The following is a 19333-nucleotide window of genomic DNA, read 5'->3' on the forward strand; positions in this document are numbered from 1 at the left end:
AACCGGGGAAGACATTTATTTATTTTTTTTTTTATTTAAAAAAAATTTTTTTAACGTTTATTTATTTTTGAGACAGAGAGAGACACAGCATGAACGGGGGAGGGGCAGAGAGAGAGGGAGACACAGAATCGGAAGCAGGTTCCAGGCTCTGAGCCATCAGCCCAGAGCCCGACGCGGGGCTCGAACTCGCGGACCGCGAGATCGTGACCTGAGCTGAAGTCGGACGCTTAACCGACTGAGCCACCCAGGCGCCCCCTGGGGAAGACATTTAAAGCAGAAGAGACAGAGCAAGTAAAAGCAGGGAGGCTTGAAAAGTGCAGAGCTTCTCAGTGGAAGGGGTAAACGGTTTTAGGCCGCAGGCAGCATAGCTCAGGAGTCCATCAGCTTTAGCACCACCCACGGTGCGGTCAACATACCTGCAATCTACCTCAGACACTTAGCTGGAATCTCTGCCGATGGGGTTCGAGAATCTGGGTGTCCCTGAGAAATCCTGGGAACAAAAACATGTGGAGTGGCATGGGGCCAGCTAACAAAGTGAGGGGTGAACTGCAAAAAGGTGAGACCGGCCCGATTAAGTTGAGCCCACACCAGTAATTCATTCACGTAGCATTCATTCATGCATTCATTCATTCAATTCGTGTGTATTGAGCCAGGAAGGCACTCAGATATACCTGTGCACAAGACAGATATGATCTCTGCTCCCTTTTCACGGTCTAGTGGGAGCAGAGTCATGAAATTAACAAGCAAGCAAATAAATACCTGATATAAGGTCAGGTTATGATTAACGCTTTGCAGGAAAGAAAGCAGGGTAAGGAAGGGATTAAAGAACAGAAGACATGGGGTGCCTGGGTGGTTCAGTCTGTGAAGTGTCTGACTCTAGATTTTGGCTCAGGTCATGATCTCATGGTTCGTGGGATTGAGCCCTGCGTGGGGCCCGGCACGGACAATGCGCAGCCTGCTTGGGGTTCTCTGTCTCCCTCTCTCTCTGCCCCTCCCTCACTCGCACACACACGTGCACCCTCCTGCTGTCTCTCTCAAAATAAATAAACAAACATAAAAAAAAAAAAATAGAAGAGGTTATCTTGGATGTAGCGTCAGGGAAGCCAGGGAAGTGAGAGAAAGAGTCACTTAAAATGAAGGAGCAAACCACGCAGATGTTTGAGGAAAGAACATTCCGGGCAGAGAGAGCAGCACATGCAAAGACCTGGAGAACAGAACGTGTGGGAGAGGAAACCTTGGTTAGGTAGCTACTGCAGTAGTCCAAGTATGGGATGCTAGATGATCAGATCGGGGTGGAGACCGTGGAGGCGGTAGGAAGTGGTCAGATTCAGAATACATTTTGAGGGTAAAGTTGACTAGCTTTGCATTTGAATCAGATGTGGGTGTGAGAGGATGGAAGTCAACGTTATTGCAGCCAAGGGTGCAGGGGATGAGAAGAGGGTTGGAGGGGATGATGTCAGAGAGAGGTAAGGGGTGTGGGGGGCGGGGCGCAGACCATATGCAGGTTTCCAGAGACCATAAGGAGGACATGACTCTCCCTGAGTGTGTTAGGAGCCCTGGGAGAGTTTTAAGCAGAGGAGGAATGTGACTTGGCGTGTGTCCTAACAGAATCTCCAGCTGCAGAGTATAGAACAGACTTTGGGAGGCAAGAGATGAACTCGGGCAGTTCAGAGGTTGGTGCAGACATCCAAGTCAGAGGTGATGGTGGCTTGCTATAGGGTGCTGACTGGAATGGGAAAACTGAATTTACTTGAGCAAAAACAGTAAGCGGATTTCGAGAATCTTGTTGAAGAAATAGCAGGTGGCAAAAATCATAGAGGCGCAACTGCATCTTCTTGGAGGAAGCGGCTTCAATTCTCTGGGCTGGTTTTGTCATCTGCAAAACGGGGACGATAATGGAACACACCTCGCAGAGTTGTCGATAGGGTGATGTAGAGGTTTGGGCACAGGATCCAGCACACAATAAACATTTAATAAACTTTATCCTGGGAGCCAGACTGCTGGGTTCCGGTACCATCTCTGCCCCTCATTGTCTGGCTGAGTCATCTCGGGTCAAAATCACCCCTCTGTAAAACGGGGCTACCGTTAACGCTAACTGTATAGGGTTGGGTCGTGACGCTTAAATTAATGAATACACGTAAGGCATTTAGAATAATGGGGCATGGAGCAAGCATTGCATAAGTGCCAACTATTATTATTAATATATTTTAGTCATATTTCATAAACTCTTCCTCCACCAGCATATGCCCACCCTATTCTGAGGATGGGAAGTCTGTGGCTCAGAGCAAGGTAGCCTCTCCTCGAGGACCTAACCTAGGATCCCGCGTGTGTGGCGATCTCTCCAACTCCCTGGAAAAAGGAGATTCCTGTTTTAAAGGGCCCCGCCCCGCCCCGCCCCGCCCCGCCCCGCCCCGCCCCGCCCCGCCCCGCCCCGCCCCGCCCCGCCCCGCCCCGCCCCGCCCCGCCCCGCCTGCGAGCTGCGTGGCGGAACGTTTAAGCGCTGCGCTCGGGTTTCCAGTCGGCGCGCTGGCGCAACGGGTCAGGCGCTTGGAGCTACTTCCGGCGGCCGTGTTCGGCCCTCGGGCGTCTCCATTTTGGCCGCAGGTGGGGCTAGGCCTGGGCGGGCGGAGCAGCGGAGCGGAGCCCTCCGCGCTCTCAGGGCCGAGTCGTCTCACAGCACTCCCTCCCTTCCTTCCTCCCTCCGCCTGCAGAAACCGGGGGAGCGCATGGCGGGCTTGGAGGTACTGTTCGCGTCGGCGGCGCCGGCCATCACTTGCGCGCAGGACGCTCTCGTCTGTTTCCTGCACTGGGAGGTGGTGACGCACGGCTACTACGGCTTGGGAGTCGGCGACCAGGTACTCCAGAGAGGCAGCCTGGGGTCAGGGTGGTGGTGGTATGGTGGTGGATCCAAGGTCCGGAGTACTGGTCCAGAGCGCCTGGCCCTCCCCCCGCCGGAGTCCGGGCCTTGGGGCTCCTGGAACCTTCGGTATAGACAGCGGGTCGAGGAGGTCCTCTGCTATCCCACCCCAGCGCCCCTCAACACAGCTGGGACAACATGATTTTGGAACCCAAGGACCAGAAGCTCGCTTCAGCATAGCCTGGCAGTCTCCCAGGCCAGGATCGTGTGGACCTGACGCCGAGACAGGGGCGTAGCTCCCCTGAGCACTCCTCACCTGCCTGAACTCCGCCAAGCTCCTTCCCGCATAGCGGCGGGATTGGGGGGGGGGGGTGCTGTTCCCAATATTGCACTCGAACCTCCACCAGATATCTGAGTCCGAGCACGTTTATGGGGGCCCAGAGAACATACACACCCTTATCGTTTTACTGAAGGGTCCCGTGCAGTCTGCTCACCGCTGTCATCCCCAGCTCAGGTTCTGGGAAACAGCCCCCCCACACAAGTACACACCTGCACCCTGCATGTGAGGGCCAGGTAAGGTTACCTCCTCAACAGCTGCCCTACAGGGTCAGCCCCTCCTGCTCGCAGGTCCTCTGACTGCCTCTCCGAGCTGGGGGCCTTGCCCTCACACCCAAAGAGCCCCGGGATTGCTGGGCCCAAGCTCCTGCATAATTCTTTGCTGGAGCCTTTGTTCATCTTCTCTGCCCCTGCTTTGTGGCTTTCACCCTCCACATCATCTTCCTGGTGAGAACTGGGCTTGGCCCCCTTCCTGCCCCTTCAGTTCTCTTCTACTTCGGCAGAGAAAATATCCTCCCAGCCTCACTCCCCACATACACGTAGGATTCCAAGCCTGCCCCTTCCTGTCACCGTTCTTCTCACCCTCGGAACCTGCATCAGCTCTGGGGAGCGGGGCACCTCACCCTTTGCATCTCTTAGGGTGAGATTTTTAACCTTCTTCTCATTTTTCACTGCTTCAGTTCTCAAACTCCCTAATCCTGAGTGTCTCAGGTATACACTTAGCATCTCGGGTTTTCCTGTCCTGACACAGAGCTTCAGGGATCCCTCCTTAAATGCAGTTTGCACATCCTGAGCACCGAGAGGCAGGCACTCCCTTCCACTCCCTGCTGCCCCATTCCACCGTCCTGAGCAGTGAGCCAGACCGCTGCCCCATCTCACACTTCACCAGGAGTCAGATTAGAAGTACAAGAACTGTCATGGATGTCTGGCTTTTCTTATCCTCCTAGACTTCAAGTATCCCACGGGGACCCCAGATACACACTTAGCAGCTCCATCCCTGCCCCATTCCAGGCTCACACATACTTCGTCCCTCATGTGGCATCTAGGACTGGAGATACGGCTGGAAAAGAAGGGGCAGCCTCACACACACACACTTGGAAGCAGAAACCATGTTTTCCTCCCAGGTAGTTCAGTTTTGGGGTTTTCGGTCCATCTTGCACTTCACTTCCCTTGCCTTTCAGCATTCAGGCCTTGGGACGGGGTAGAGATGGCGCCCCGAAGTGTCAGTCTCCCCCCTTCTGGTGCATAGCGGCCCCAAGAGAAGCTGTTGCCTCACTTGCCTCACGTCACCTTTCTGATCTTGAATGGCTCTTCCACTTGCCCAGTCATGTCACCTCAGCGTGGCCTGGGAAGTCCAGGCAGCTGCTGTACAGGACGGTGCCGAATGCAGTGGGATTGGAGGGAGAGCAGAGGGGGAAGAACACTTATTTGGTCTGGTCCTGTCCTTGGGGCTCCTCTGTGGGCTTTCTGTTTCCCTGACCCCTTGCCCTGTCCTTCAGCTCTAACACTTCTGCCCTACTCTCTGCCCCTCCTCATGGACCTCACCTGGTTTACCTCCCAGCTAGCTATTTCTGGGCTGACAGTCAGAATCTGTCCCCCCAGAACAGGAACTTGTTACAGAGGGCCTGAAATGGCCCTTCTCCCCATTTCACAGGGACGTATCAACACAGCAGATCTGCTCCCAGCATCGTCCCTTCACACACCCGTCCACAGCTCTGAGTTGCTTTGACAGCTTAGGGACACCAGTTCCTATAGGTCATTGCCTCCTTCAGCATCATCCCCTTGCCGAATTTTCAGGTGAACTGTGCAGAAAGAATGCGATCTCATTCTAATACTGGTTTAAAGAACAGAAAAGGTCCTTCACTGATTCCTAAAGGTCCATCTAATTCCACTGTGTTCATGGTGCCACGTGTTGAGTTCATACAGGCCAGAAAAAGCTGCCAGCCCCAGATGTCTTACAGGAGGCCAGGGAGGGTGGGGATGAAGGTTGTGAGAGGCACTGCCCACTGTCCATGTGTCCCCCTCCCCAGTGCTAAGTCGTGCGTGCCCTCTGGGGATGGGTGTTTGTATTGCACACTGGTGTGTCTGCATCTGTGCCCTTTCTCACAAGTAATGCTAAAGCTCACATTGCACTTCCCCTTCTCTAACCGCTGCTGAGTCAGCGTCCCCTGGAGCAGAAGGCCTGTAGAGAGGCATCTTTCCTATCAGTTTATTTAAAAGAGGGTTTAATTGTCAGCCTTGAAACCAGCAGACTCAGCTGAGACCAACAGTGTTTGCCATGCCTGGAGGATGTTCATGTTGCCTCTCCAGCCACCTCCTGCTCCCCACCCTTCTAAGGGTGATAAGAGAGAGGAAGGTCCCAAAAGTATGTGCCTGATCATACAGCATATTGACAGTTAAATACAAAGTTGTTGCTTTTCTCTTTGGTTTTATCTCCTCTTGTTCAGGGAAATTGCATATGTAAAACTTGGTTAGAGGAGCAGTGAGGCCATTGGCTTCAATAAAAATTGACTGAATTTGGAGCACTTCCTCGAAGTGAGTGCCGCTCCTCCTAAGAGCTTTACAGAGGTGTCAGGTGGGTCAGGTAGCAAGGGGTTAGAGATGGCCATAGGTAGAGGTCAGAGAATCTTGTTTCCTGTTGGAGGAATCTAAAGATTTTGACAAAAGAGAGAAAATGCCCAAGATGATGTTTGGGTTTCTTTGGGTGGATTTTAGCCCAGAGACCCTGGGATGAACTCATGGTCACTGAAGAATGCTTAGGATTTTGCCTAAGTGGACAACTATCTTTACTTTTTAGGGGCCAGTGTGGTGGACCTGGCTGGGAAAAATCTCCAGCCATAGACCAAGCAACCAGGAGCACTGAAGCCCAAACCCAGCTGTGCACCTGACTTACCGTGACCTTGGGCCCTTCCCAGCCCCTCTCAGCCCTTGAATTTTTCACCTGAGGGTGTTAAACTGTATAACCATATACTTTGGCTACTTTCCAGCTGCAGCTTTCTGGGGGGCCCGATACTGATGTCAGTGCCTAGAAGACAGTTGAATGCCGTGTTTGGCCTGATTATCACCAGGGCCAGTCCCTCTTGGTCCCACCTGTTTTTCCCATTATCAGGGCAGCCCTTGGGCTGGTACCATCAGTTACCCGGCAGTGAGAGACATAGGAGAGTGAGCCTCATGAATTATCTATACTCCGAGGAAGAATTCTGGTGTGTTAAACGCTGTATGTGGTGGATATAAACATAAATTCAGAGGCCTCTGACAGAACAAAAACGAGGCATGTTGTCAAATTCTTGGCTTCCAAAGTAAACCTTAAATCCACGGCACTAGATCTATTAACAGGAAATCTACCCGGTTGGATGTGGGGGATTGTTTCTCTTCATCACTTAGTGGACTGTTTTGATTGGTTTCACTTGCGGTTTTTGTCACTCTCGTTTCTTTGCTTCAGGCCTGTGAGTTTCCTTGTCATCCAGCCAGCTTTTAAACCATGCCAGTTGCAACATCTTAAATTGTATTGGGGACCACTTCCCCCTTTGGATTCCTGAGCACTAAGGGTGACCAAAGAGGAGAGGCCCACAATTCTCTGCCTTTGACCTCCCATCGTCCTTGGTGTGTGTAAGGGCTGCGGTGCCCATTTTTGTGTTTTGCTGTTGTTTTTCATCTTTGGTCCAGCTTCTCCCAACACACTCTCCTGAGTACAGAGCTTCCCAGTCAGTCCACTTGCTTGTGTTTAGCCACATAAGTAGGTATCCGTGAAAAAAGTATATAGAGTGTTTTTGTGTGTTTTAAAAATTTTTTACATGAGTGATACCTAGCTATAAATCACATTTTTTCTTAATTTTAAGAAAAGTTTAAGTTGTATTTTTGATCAATATCTGTATGATGCTACAATTTGATCTAGTCTGTTTCTTGTAACTCCTATATAGTATTCCACTGTGAGCATATCTTTTCATTTCACCTCCACTTTGGTGCTCATGACAAGGTTGTGACGAAGATCCCTTGTCATGACCCCTGTGCTTTTGTGCACAGGGTTTCTTCCAGGAAGAGAGGTTTGGGGTCATAGGGTGTCAGCTTACCTAATCGCACCAAATACTGCCAGATTGCTTTCCAGAGGGGTTGTAGGAATGTAAAGGGCCACCAGTGGTGTCTGAAGGTTCACATTCTCCCCACACCCACATGAACACCTGGCAAAAAAAAAAAAAAAAAAGAAAAATGGATAATACCCGTCTGATGGTTGTAACCTGGAATCTCATTATTTCCACCTGTCCTTCTCTGGATGCTAGTCAAGTTTTTAACAGCCCTTATGTACTGTTATCTGCCGTTATCTTTTGCTTGTTCATATCTTTTGTCAAGTTTTCAAGTGGGTTCCTAATTTTTATTGTTCATTTTCCAGGCATTCCCTTAACGTGCTAGTTACTAATCCTTTTTCATTTGTAGCCATGGCAGAGTGGCTGCCTGTTAGTGTTGCAGTGTCTGTTGTTGAGCAGAAGCTTTAAATTTGGAACAGTCTCAAAGACAGTACTTTTTCTCATTTATGGATCTCAAGAAATCTTTCCCCACCTGTAAATCACTCTATTACTGTAGAAATAGTTTAGGGGTGCCTGAGTGGCTCAGTTTGGTTAAGTGTCTGGCTTTTGATTTTGGCTCAGGTCCTGATTTCACAGTTTCTGAGATTGAGCCCCGGGTCAGGCTCTGCACTGACGGTATGGAGCCTGCTTGGGATTCTCTGTCTCTCAGCCCCTTCCCACTGCTCACCATGTGCATATGAGTGAGCACTCTCTTTCTCTCGAAATAAACTTAAGAAAAAAGAAAGCTTGGGGACACCTGGGTGGTTCAGTAGGTTAGGCATCCAACTCATGATTTCAGCTCGGGTCAAGATCTCACAACTCACAAGCTCGAGCCCCATGTTGGGCTCTGTGCTGACAGCGCAGGGCCTACTGGGGGTTCTCTGTCTCCCTCTCTCTGTCTGCCCCTCCCCTGCTTGTGCTGTCTTTGTCTCAAAAATAAATAAACTTGAAAAAAAAGAAAAACTTGATCTTTAAAAAAATAGTGTAGAAACTGCTTCTCAAACTTTAATGTGTAAAAGGAAAGTCCTAGAGTTATTTAAATAGAAAAAGAAGACATCATAACTCACAGTGATGCATTTTTACACACACCAGCTTGGCAAAAATTTTTAAATTGGACAGTGACGGGGTTGCTGACCATGTGGAATACAAGAACTCCTATGTTGTTGGTGGAAGTGTAAATCAGTACCTCTTTGGAAAACAGTTTGACTTTATGTCATGAATTAAAAGTTCTTTCCTCGTACGCACTCTATGGAAGTTCACTACGTGCGTGCCAGGACGTGTGTACACAGATGTTCATAGCAGCCTCATTTATAACAGCCAACCTGTACACAGTCCAAATATGCATCCCCACCGAATGCGTACCTTGCGGCGTGTTCATGCAGCACCACACTGTATGTAGCTGTGAACTTCACGGCAGCGGGGTGCTGTATAATGGATCGTATGTGGTTAAACACTCTGACACAGATGAATCTCAACAGTATCAAACGACCACCACAGTAGCCTGGACGAGAGTGCACTAGAATCTTTATTTTTAGGTAACGTTTTGGTGCTCCTGTTACAGATGGTCCAGGTTCTGAGCTTTGAAAACTGCTGCCTTAGAATTTCGTAGTATCCCTTCAGGAGATTGGCCTGATTCTTGGGGAGGGAGGTGGAGAGGACATTATTAGTAAACCCGAGGCTACGGATTCTGGACAGGTTCCAGTACTGTGTCACAAAGGCAGGCAGCTACAAGGCAGAAAGCTCTAGAGCAGGAGTCCAGAGATAGATCCCAGACCTCTGACTTGGGCCTTTTGTTTCTGTTGACCTCCATGTCCTTAATCTGTGAAATGAGGGAGTGGGATTAGATTATCTGTGAAGTCCTTCCTCGCTCTGTGCTCTGAGGTCGTCATCTTCCTCCTCTCAACCCTGGTGTCTTCTCAGCCGGGTCCCAATGATAAGAAATCAGAACTGCTCCCAGCCGAATGGAACAGCAATAAAGACCTGTATGTCCTCCGGTATGAGTCTAAGGATGGGTCCAGAAAGCTCCTTGTGAAGGCTGTCACCGTGGAGAACAGCGTGATCATCAATGTGCTGGTGAGTCTCGGGGACATGTTGGTATCTGCTGGTGGGAGCACACGTTGTGATCACCTTTGTGTAGCTCATTTAGCAGTACAGATCAAAGGCCTTAAATGTTTGTGAGGCCTTTATCCAAGGGATCCTACTTTTGGAACTGAGGCGAGGCAAGAATCCTCAATATAAAAAAGCTTTCTGTTCAAAGATATTCACCTTCCGGTTTTATCAAGGGAGGGACTTTTCCATCACTGGGGAATGATTATGTAAATTAGGATAAATCCTTTCACTGACAACAGAGGAGGAAAAATGCTTATTGTAGGCCCAGAGGACTACTTTTCTTTGGATAAGCCTAGCTCTCTGCTATCCTGGAGCCCTTACGTTTCTTATTTCCGGGGATGGAAAAAACTTCCCCTCCACTGTGGGCCACCTCACCCGCACCCTCCTCTCTGCCTTTAGCCCCTGCTAACTCCCTCCCGTTTTTCACTTCCTCAAAAAGTGCAGTCCTGACTACCTACTCTCACCTGCCAGAAAAATCTAAATTATGCCTCTCTACTTCATCATTTTATTTCCTTGCCTGGTACCTACCACAGTTTGTAATTAGGTATTTAGTGTTTGAATTCTGCCACTGGACTGTGCACCACAGGGGCAGCGAACTCTTGTTAAGTATGTCCTGGTTGTCTCTGCGTGCTCATAGAAAAGTACCATGCAGTCTACATACGTTCCCATGTAAAGATATACTTTATTTGTTTTAACTACGAGGTAGTGTCTAATAACCATAACGTATTTATCCCTTTCTGTTTTGATGAACATTTAGATCTTGTATCAGACAGAGTTCTTAGTAAAAAATAACAAAATTGCCTTAGGTTAGTTTAAACAGATTGGGTTTATTACAAGAGGTGAAATAGCTCACTGAATTATTGGAAAGGCTAGAGAAACAGGTTCAAGGCTGGGCTTTCAAGACAGTCCCTCAAAACCAGGCCGTAGAAACCACTGCTGCTGCTGCCGCCCCAGGCATTAGGTGCCGGCTGATGCTACAGGCCCTCGGCACCTTCTCGTGAGCCACTGGTGTCTCTGTGCCTCCCCTCTTTAGCAAGATGTCTGCCCCTGGCTTTTCCACGTTGCTGCCTCCAAGTCAGAGACGTGCATCCATTTGGTACCTCAATTACATGCCTGTGCCCAAGCTACAAAAGAGCCTGGGAAGTAGGTTTATTGGGCTCTGCCTAGAAAGGCAATATTCCTAAATCAGAGAAGCCCCCTCTGCATTGGAGGTATTTCGCGTATTACAGACATTCCTGGTATCTTTCTTTGCTCATGTATATTTCCTTAAACTGAGTATTTAATTGTTGTTCTCCACCCACCCACCCACCCATTAGCCCAGAAATCTTCCCAATCTTTTGTTTTCTGTTTTCATTTTTCTAGGAATGTGGCTCACAGCAGGTATCAGATTTGACACTGAACTTGGATGATTATGTCGATTCAGAACACCTGGGTGACTTCCACAGGTACTTCTAAGTGATGGCTTTTCCCTGGGAAAAAGAGGAGAGAAACAATGGAATAGGGCAGAGAAGTCGAGAGAGTCAAGAAAGGTTAATAGAATGGTCTTTGTCTCCTGGGCACAGTCACTTCTCAGTTCTCTTTTCTGTTTTTAATTTATTTTAAGAGAAGATTCACATGGGAAGTGCCACGTGAAGTAAAGTGATGTAATCAAGCGTCCACAAGTGCTACAGTGGCCTCAGGGGAGTGGGTCAGTCAGAAGAGGCTCCTGGAGAAAAGGTGTACCTGATTGGATCTCCGCTTCCAACTTTGTTTTCTTTTGAATGGACTTTATTTTTTAGCGCAGTTTTAGGCTCACAGTGAACGAGCGCAAAGAGTTGCCATGAACACCTCCCCCTCCAACCACCCCCACACGGCCTCCTTCACTGTCAGCGTCCTGCACCAAAGTGCTCCATTTGTTATAGTGGAAGAACCTCCATCAATACACATCCTCACCCGGACTCCATAGTTGACCTGCAGGTTCACTACGGGGAATGTTGGAGTATGTTTGCTTCTCTAAGAAACTGCCGTGCTGTCTTCCATGGTGGCAGTACCATTTCGCATTCCCACCAGCAACGTATGAGAATCCCTGTTGCTCCACAGCCTTGTAAGCGTTTGGTGGTGTCGGTTTTGCAGATTTGGCCATTCTGATAAGTGTATGGTGGTACCTTCTTGTAATTTACAGTTCCCAAGTGACACATGATGCCGAGCATCTTTCCATATGCTTTCTTGCCATCTGCACATCTTCTTTGGTGAGGTGTTCATTTGGGTCTTTGGCCCATTTTTTCATTGGTCTGTTCTCTTACTGTTGAGTTGTAGGAGTGCTTTGTATATTTGGCGTACAGTCTTTTATCATATGTGAGTTTTGCAAATATCTTCTCCCGGTCTGGCTTATTTTCTCATTCTCCTAACGTTTTATTTTGAAATTTGCTACCCCACAGAAAGGATGGTTTGTAAAAATATTACAGTGAACGCTCGCATACCTGTCATCTCTGTTGACCAGTTTTTAACGTGTTGCCACATTTGCTTAGTTTTGCTGTGTGCTGTTCTGTCCTTGAACCACCTGAGAATTATTTCCACACTTTGTGAACCTTCACCCCTAAGCTCAAGCAGTATCTCCGTATTCATCAAGGGCACCTCCTATATAACCTTAACATAGTTATCACGCTCAGGAAATGAAACGTAGATAGTCCTTTAATACACAGTCTGTTGATATTTCTGCGGTCATCCTGGCGGTATCCTTTTTAACTAGTCTTTTGGCTCTTTGGGGTTTTTTCTTACCCAACCAAACATCACATATTGCATTTATTTTCCTGGCTCTTTAATTACTTTTAATCCAGAACAGTTTCCTAGATGTTTATTTTCCATGGTTTTGGTATTTTTGAAAAAGACTTGAGGTCAGTTGTTGTGTAGGAGGTTCAGATTGTTTCCTCGTGATCAGGTTTATTAGGTTATTTCCTCCTCATTTGATTCCGGTTGAACATTTTTGCCAAGAGCACCACATAGGTGAGGCTGTGCTCTCAGGGTGTTTGCATCAGGCATAGACATCTGTCTTGTTGACTTGGTTCATTTTGATGACTTGGTTAGGACAGTGTCTGCCAGCTCTTTCTATAGTGAAGGCATCTGTTTTCCTTTGTGTTTCATAAGCGATCTGCGGGATTGTGCTAGCAGACCATACTGTTCTGCCTCCTAACGGTCTTTTACCCGGTAGTTTTGGCATCTGTGGATGATTCTCGCCTGAGTCAGTTACTACAGTGATGTTTGTAAGGCAGTAATTTTCTACTCTAATCATTCTAACTACATTTATCAGCATTTTTATAAAAAAGAGTTTTCTATTCTCCCTGTCCCCTTTATTTTTATTTCTTTTAAATACCAGTGTAGACAATGGATTCTTTTTTATTCTAAGTTATGGTCCATTTCTATCATGCTTTGGATGCTTCAGTTGTTCCAGAGTTGGCCAGTGGGAACCCTTTCAAGCTGCCTCTTTGTCCTTTTGACATGTCCCCATCATTCTTAGAGCGTTTCACACTTTCTGGCACAATAAAATATTCCCGCCTTCCCTTGTAATTTCCTTGCCCCTGCCTTGTAATCAGCCGGTTTTCTAGGGAGCCATGATGTCTGTTAGTGGGGAATCATATTTAACAACCAAAATCTGGGCCCTGAATGTGCTCATTAATACAAGGATACTATTGCTCCCATGCCCTGTAGATGAATAGAGCTTGAAAGCTTTTTCCTTAAAGTCTTTTCTTAAATTTTAAACTGATGCTTTCATTTTTAATCTAACACCAAGGGATTCTTAACTCTCTTATTCCGTATTTGTATCCTTCTGTGGCGTGGACCCTGATTTCCAACAGCATCAGCATATTTACTCATTTGTTTGATCCTGAAGTACACACAGTTTCTGAACTGCGACGTCAGTGCCAACGAAGAACAAATCAACCCAGTAAAGTTCCAAGTATAATTTCTTTCCAATTCTTTTGTTCTTCAACTGTGTCCCACTGAGGATGTTATAGTCAGAGTATTGTGTTCAAAATGTACTTAGATTAATGCTGCTTTCTCCATAGGTGTAATGACATTGTCTGTTACATAGTCAGGCCCAATTATTTCCACTTTATTCCATTTTAGGGACTTTGTTGCCATCCTCATCAGCCTCCTTGATTAGAGGAAGCCCGGCATCACCGTAAATTCAGTCACCAGAACTGCCTAGAAACCCTGTTGTGGGGTTTTTTTTAGTGTTTGTTTATTTTTGAGACACACACACACACACACACACACACACACACACACATTGACCAGGGGAGGGGCAGAGAGACAGAGGGAGACACAGAATCAGAAGCAGGGCTCCAGGCCCTGAGCTGTCAGCATAGAGCCCGACACGAGCTGTCACGAACTGTGAGGTCATGACCTGAGCCGAAGTCGGACGCTTAACCAAGCCACCCAGGCATTCCTGTGTTGTATTTTATTATATCTAACCCCCTCCACTCCTCTCAGACTTCCAAATCACCTGCCTCCATCATTGTCTCTGCCCCCTTCCATGTGGCCTTTACGTGAGGAGATGCCTACTTCTGTTCCTGCTTACCACCTTTCAGTCGATTTCCCACCCAGTAGTCGGACCAGCCTTTTAAAACAGATAATAAGATTGTGGCTAAAACGCTTGCTTGAAATCCTTCAGTGGTGCCATTTCACTCATGTTAGGATGGCTACTGTCAAAAAAAAAAAAAAAAAAAACACAAGTGTTGGCCAGGATGTGGAGCAGTTGGAATGCTTGTGCACCATTGGTGGAAACATAAAATGGTGCAGCCACTATGGAAAACAGTGTTGTGGTTCCTCACAAAATTAAGTTACCATGGGGTCCAGCAATTCAACTTCTGGGTATAACCGGTAACATTGAAAGCAGGGTCCAGAATAGATATTTGCACACACATGTTCATAGAAGCATTTATCATACCAGCAGAAGTTGGAAGCCATGTAGGTATCCGTGAATACCTAGAACAGATGCGGGGGTAAACAAAATGTAGTGTATACATACAATGTGGTCGGTGACTACATTTGTTCAGCTTTAAGAAGGAAGGAGAAGCTGACACATGCTGCAACGTGGAATAACCTCGAGGGCCTTACGCGGAGCAAAATAAGCCACCCACAAGCAGACAGACACTTAGTATGATTCCGCTTAGATGAGGTGCCTATAGTAGTCAAATTCATAGAGACAGAAAGTCAAATCGTGGCTGCCAGGGGCTAGGAACGTGGAGAATGGGGAGTTACTGTTTAATGGGGACAGAGTTTCAGTTTTGCAAGATTTCTGAAGACGGACAGTGGAGGCGATGGCACAGTAACGTGAATACATCACTGAACTGTATGCTTAAAGATGGTTACGAGGGTAAATTTTGTATGTATTTTCTTGCAGTTAAAAATTCTTGTTAATCTGAAAGATACCTGAAACCCTTCAGCGAATGTCGGTTGCTCTTAGAATAAAGAACAAACGCCTTGAGGAGGCCTAAAGCGTAACCCTGTCCTGGACCACTTCGCCCCTAGTTCCTGTGTCTCGGCCTCCGTGCCCTGCTTCCTCTCCCTTCTGCAGAGCTCTTCCCTGTGCCTAGAATACTCTCCCCAGCTCCCCATGCAGCCAACTCCTGTTCTCCCTTCAGTTCCCATTGAAGAGTTCTTCAGAGAAACCTCTCCTGCTCCCCACCACGTTTGAGCTTTCGAAACACCCTTTTCAGCATTTACTAAGTGGGTGTTCTATGATCAGGGTCGGTCGCTCTCCCCCACCGGCTGTGATCCCCTTGAGGGCAGGGCCTGGGTCTGTTTCGCGTATAGTGGACTGTGGCATGGAAGAGAGAGGCGAGGCCAGCCCAGAGCTGCTGTTGTGGGCGCTGCCCGCTCCGTGACTCCCACGCTCCTAAAGTGGGTAAGGGAAGGACTGGGAGTCTTTCTCTTGATTCTTCGTTCTGGAATTCTATTGTGGGAGAAGGTGGAAGAACCCAGGTACCGTACGAGGCTGCTCATGCTCATTGCAGCTTTTAGCCCTGAGCGGTGCTGAGAGAAAAAGTGACTGTGTCTCCATTTCTTTTTTGTGAATACATTTTTGTTGTTGGGGCTTTGTGTTGGGGGAGTATTTTGGTTTTTGTTTACTGTGAAATGAGGGACCAACAGTACTACCTCGTGGCATTATGAGAACAAAACAAGATGTCGGCACAGAGTGTTCGGTGCTGGGTGCAGCAGCTCTTAGACATGCAAAGGGGAAAAATCTGATCACCGGGAATCATCTCCATGGAAACTGAGGCTCTGTGAGCTGGCGTGTGGATCTGCCTCTTAATCATAAGGCTCTCTCCCTCTCTGCTCTGTCTTATTGCCGGCGACACTGAAGTGCCTGCTTCTAGTCACCTTCCCCCACCGGGCCCTCCTCTTTCGGTCTTCATGGCATGTCTTGTCCCCTCTGGGTGGGGACTTGTGCCCCTTGGTGAGCAATCTCGGATTTGCTAAGGGGTCCGATCCTGTTCCTTACTGCCAAGCCTCTTCTCTTTCCAGTCCTTCAGGATGACAGGCCACAGGCTGTCTTTTGCTGCTACCAAAATGGCAGTGCTACTGAGGCTTAGAAATTGTGCAGAACTTCTTCAGTACTTGGCAGTTTTTAAATCAGACCTGCCTGAGCTCTACAGGTAAACACACACCCTCCAGAGGGAGATCGTAGGCCTTCCGGCCGGCCGTATCACACACAACCTCATCTGATTGAAAGGAAAGGGGACTTAGATTTATCCCTTCCACCCAGCTTGCTCAGGGAAGCAGCAAGGTCCCCATAATTCTAGGTTCTGAGCAAAACCCTGATCTTTATAGGGATGTAGAGACCACAGGCCCATAGATCTCCCAAGGCCTTGTAGGTGTTAGACTTTTGAACCACGGAACTCTTTTTCAAGCACAGTGTTCTTTAGGATTGACATATTAAACTAGTTAAAGTAAAATTGCTCCGATGGAAAGGGTAGGGGCAGGAAATGAAGATCCCTGGGTCCCATCCACTTGGCTTTCTCTCTTGTTCTCCTTGGGCCCCCTTCTGTGCAAGAGAAAACTCGAAATTGCTGGTCTAGTTTAATATTCTCTGTTCTTCTTATGGTTATAAATATTAAACCTTTTATTTTGAGATAATTATAGTCTTCTTGTAAGAAATAATACAGACATTTTTTCGTATCCTTTATACGTTTTACCTCAGTGATAACATTGTACAAAACCTTACTGGATACTACAGCCAGGATGTTGACATTGATATAATGATACAAAGCCTTTCTATCACCGTAATGATCCCTTTTGATGCCCTTATGTGGCCACCCCACTCCCTCCCCATCCCTAACTCCCTGGCAACTGCCATTTATTCTCCGTTTCTAAAATTTTCTCATTTTCAAAAATGTCCTATACATGGAATCATACAGTATGCAAGCTTATGGGATTGGCTGTTCTCAGCGTAGTGCTCTTGTCATCCCTCTGAGTTGTTGCATGCATTGATAGTGTGTTCCTGTGTAAAGCTGAGTGGCACTTCGCTGCATGGGCGTGCAACAGTTTGTGTAACTATTCACTCCTTGAAGGATATCTCATTGTTTCCATTGTTGCACCGTTACAAATGAAGGTACTCAGGATGTTCCCGTGCAGGCTTCTGTGTGGACGTGATTCTCCCTTCTCTGTGATAAATGCTCAAGAGCACGATAGTAGTTGCATGTTTAGTTTTTTAAGAAACTGCCAAATGATTTTCTACGGTGTCTGTACCATTTTATGTGTCCACTGCCGGTGTGTGAGTAACATGGTTTCCCCGCACCTTCACCAGCATCTGGTGTGGTCACTCTTTCATTTTAGTTATTCTGACACGTAGTGATATCTCATCGTGGTTTTACTTTATATTAACCTAATGGTTAACAATGAGCGTCTTTCCGTGTGTATCTGCCGTCCGTGTGTCTTCTTTGGCAAAATGTCTGTTCGTGTCTTTTGCCCATTTTGTTTGGATTGGTTGGGTGGGTTTTTTTGTTTTGATTTTTTTTTAACTGTTGCTCATTTGAGAGTTTTTATATTTTTTAGATGCAAGTCCTTTCTGAGATGGTAGCTTATAAATGTTTTCTACCAGCCTGTAGTTTGTTTCTTCATTCTCTTAATAGGGCCTTTCACAAAGCGGACCTTTTTAATTTTGCTAATATTTATTTTATCAATTTTATGGGTTATGCTTTTGGTGTCAAGAACACTTTGCAAACTACCTCTAGCTCCCCAAGATTTTCTATGGTTTTTTTTTTTTAATGATTTTATAACAAGCAACATCTTTTATTTGTTTTTTAATTTTTTTTTCATGTTTTATTTATTTATTTATTTATTGAGAGACAGAGGGAGGCAGATCGTGAGTCAGGGAGAAGCAGAGAGAGAGAGGGAGACACAGAATCCGAAGCAGGCTCCAGGCTCTGAGCTGTCAGCACAGAGCCCGACGCGGGCCTCGAACTCACGAACCATGAGATCATGACCTGAGCCGAAGTCGGACGCTCAACCGACTGAGCCACCCAGGCATCCCTCCTATGTTTTTTTCTAAACATTTTATAGTTTCATGTTTTAGAATTAAGTCTGCGGTCGGTTTTAAGTTAATTTCTGTATCAGGTATGAAGTTCAGACAGGGGCTCATTGTCTTGCCTGTGGGTGTCCAGTTACTCCAGCACCATTTGTTCTTCCTTCACTGGATTTGCTTTTACAGCTTTTTCGAGAAGCGATCGTCTCTGTTTATGTGGGTCTATTTGGGGGTTTTCTATTTTTTCCCATTGATCTTTGTGTGTGTCCCTCTGCCAGTATCAAACAGTTTGGATTAATGTAGCTACATAGTAGACCTTAACATTGAGTAGAAATGATTTCTGTCACCGACTTTTTCTTGTCAAGATAGTCTTAGCTATTCTGGGGTCTGCGCCTTTCTGTACAGACTTTAGAATAAGCTTGTTTATGTCTATAGAAACCTTGCTGGGATTTTGATAGGGGTGGCATTAAACCTGTAGTGAGGAAAATCGACATTTTTACCATGAACATGGTGTATCTCCATTTATTAGGTCCTACTTGATTTCTTTCATCATCATTTTGTAATTTTCAGCAGATCTTATTAAACATGCTTTTGCTATTTCTTCTCTGCAGGAGAGGAGTGATTGTAAATGGCGTTCTGCTCTTAGTTTGATTTTCAAATATTTATTATTGGTGTATAGAAATGCAGTTTTTTTTGTTTTTTTTTTTTTTTTTTTTAATTTTTTTTTTAAGTTTATTTATTTTTGAGACAGAGAGAGACAGAACATGAACGGGGGAGGGGCAGAGAGAGAGGGAGACACAGAATCCGAAACAGGCTCCAGGCTCTGAGCTGTCAGCACAGAGCCCGACGCGGGGCTCGAACTCACGGACCGCGAGATCATGACCTGAGCCGAAGCCGGACGTTTAACCGACTGAGCCACCCAGGCGCCCCGAAATGCAGTTTATTTTTGTAGATCATTTATATGCAGTCACCTTGGTGAACTCAGTGTTCTTGGAGTTTTTTTGAGGATTTCTTGGTAACGTCAAGATAGACTATCATGTCATGTGCAAATAGGGGCAGTTTTATTCTTTGCTTTATTCTGTGCTTTTTCTTTCCTTTTTCTTATTTATTTATTGCCTTATTGCAATATGTTATTTAAGAGTGGTGAGGGAGAACATCCTTGCCATATTCCCAGTCTCGGAGGCAAAGTGTTCAGTCTTTCATTATTATTATTATTATTATTATTTTTAATTCTACCTTTATTTACTAGATCTGTAATAAATACTTCTGAAAACTCATGTAGTTAATGTATATAAAGGACTTAGAACAGTACCTGCCACATAGTAAATGATCGGTAAATATTAGTTGTTACGTCATTATTACTCCACTCATATGACCAGCCTTCTTCCAAAACTCAGTATTTAAGGTCCAGAGAACATACTGCCTAGGGATATATACCTATAGGTGTATATCCGTATAGGAATTGAA

General features: G+C 46.5%; 1 protein-coding gene across 1 annotated transcript in view; it reads left to right on the forward strand.

Annotated features, from left to right (window-relative positions):
* The first annotated feature begins 2521 nt into the window (after positions 1 to 2521).
* The window catches only part of PSMF1 (proteasome inhibitor subunit 1), a 42486-nt gene continuing 25674 nt past the window's right edge, over positions 2522 to 19333 (forward strand). Inside the window, exons 1-4 of the mRNA XM_019458924.2 lie at positions 2522 to 2604; positions 2712 to 2855; positions 9175 to 9327; positions 10726 to 10808. Of these exons, the coding sequence (XP_019314469.1) occupies positions 2727 to 2855; positions 9175 to 9327; positions 10726 to 10808 (365 nt within the window). The 5' untranslated portion in view covers positions 2522 to 2604; positions 2712 to 2726. The remainder of the gene's footprint in view (positions 2605 to 2711; positions 2856 to 9174; positions 9328 to 10725; positions 10809 to 19333) is intronic.

This window comes from Panthera pardus, unplaced genomic scaffold (genome assembly GCF_024362965.1).
Source record: "Panthera pardus isolate Hobbes unplaced genomic scaffold, ASM2436296v1 HiC_scaffold_25, whole genome shotgun sequence".
Taxonomy (NCBI): Eukaryota; Metazoa; Chordata; class Mammalia; order Carnivora; family Felidae; genus Panthera; species Panthera pardus.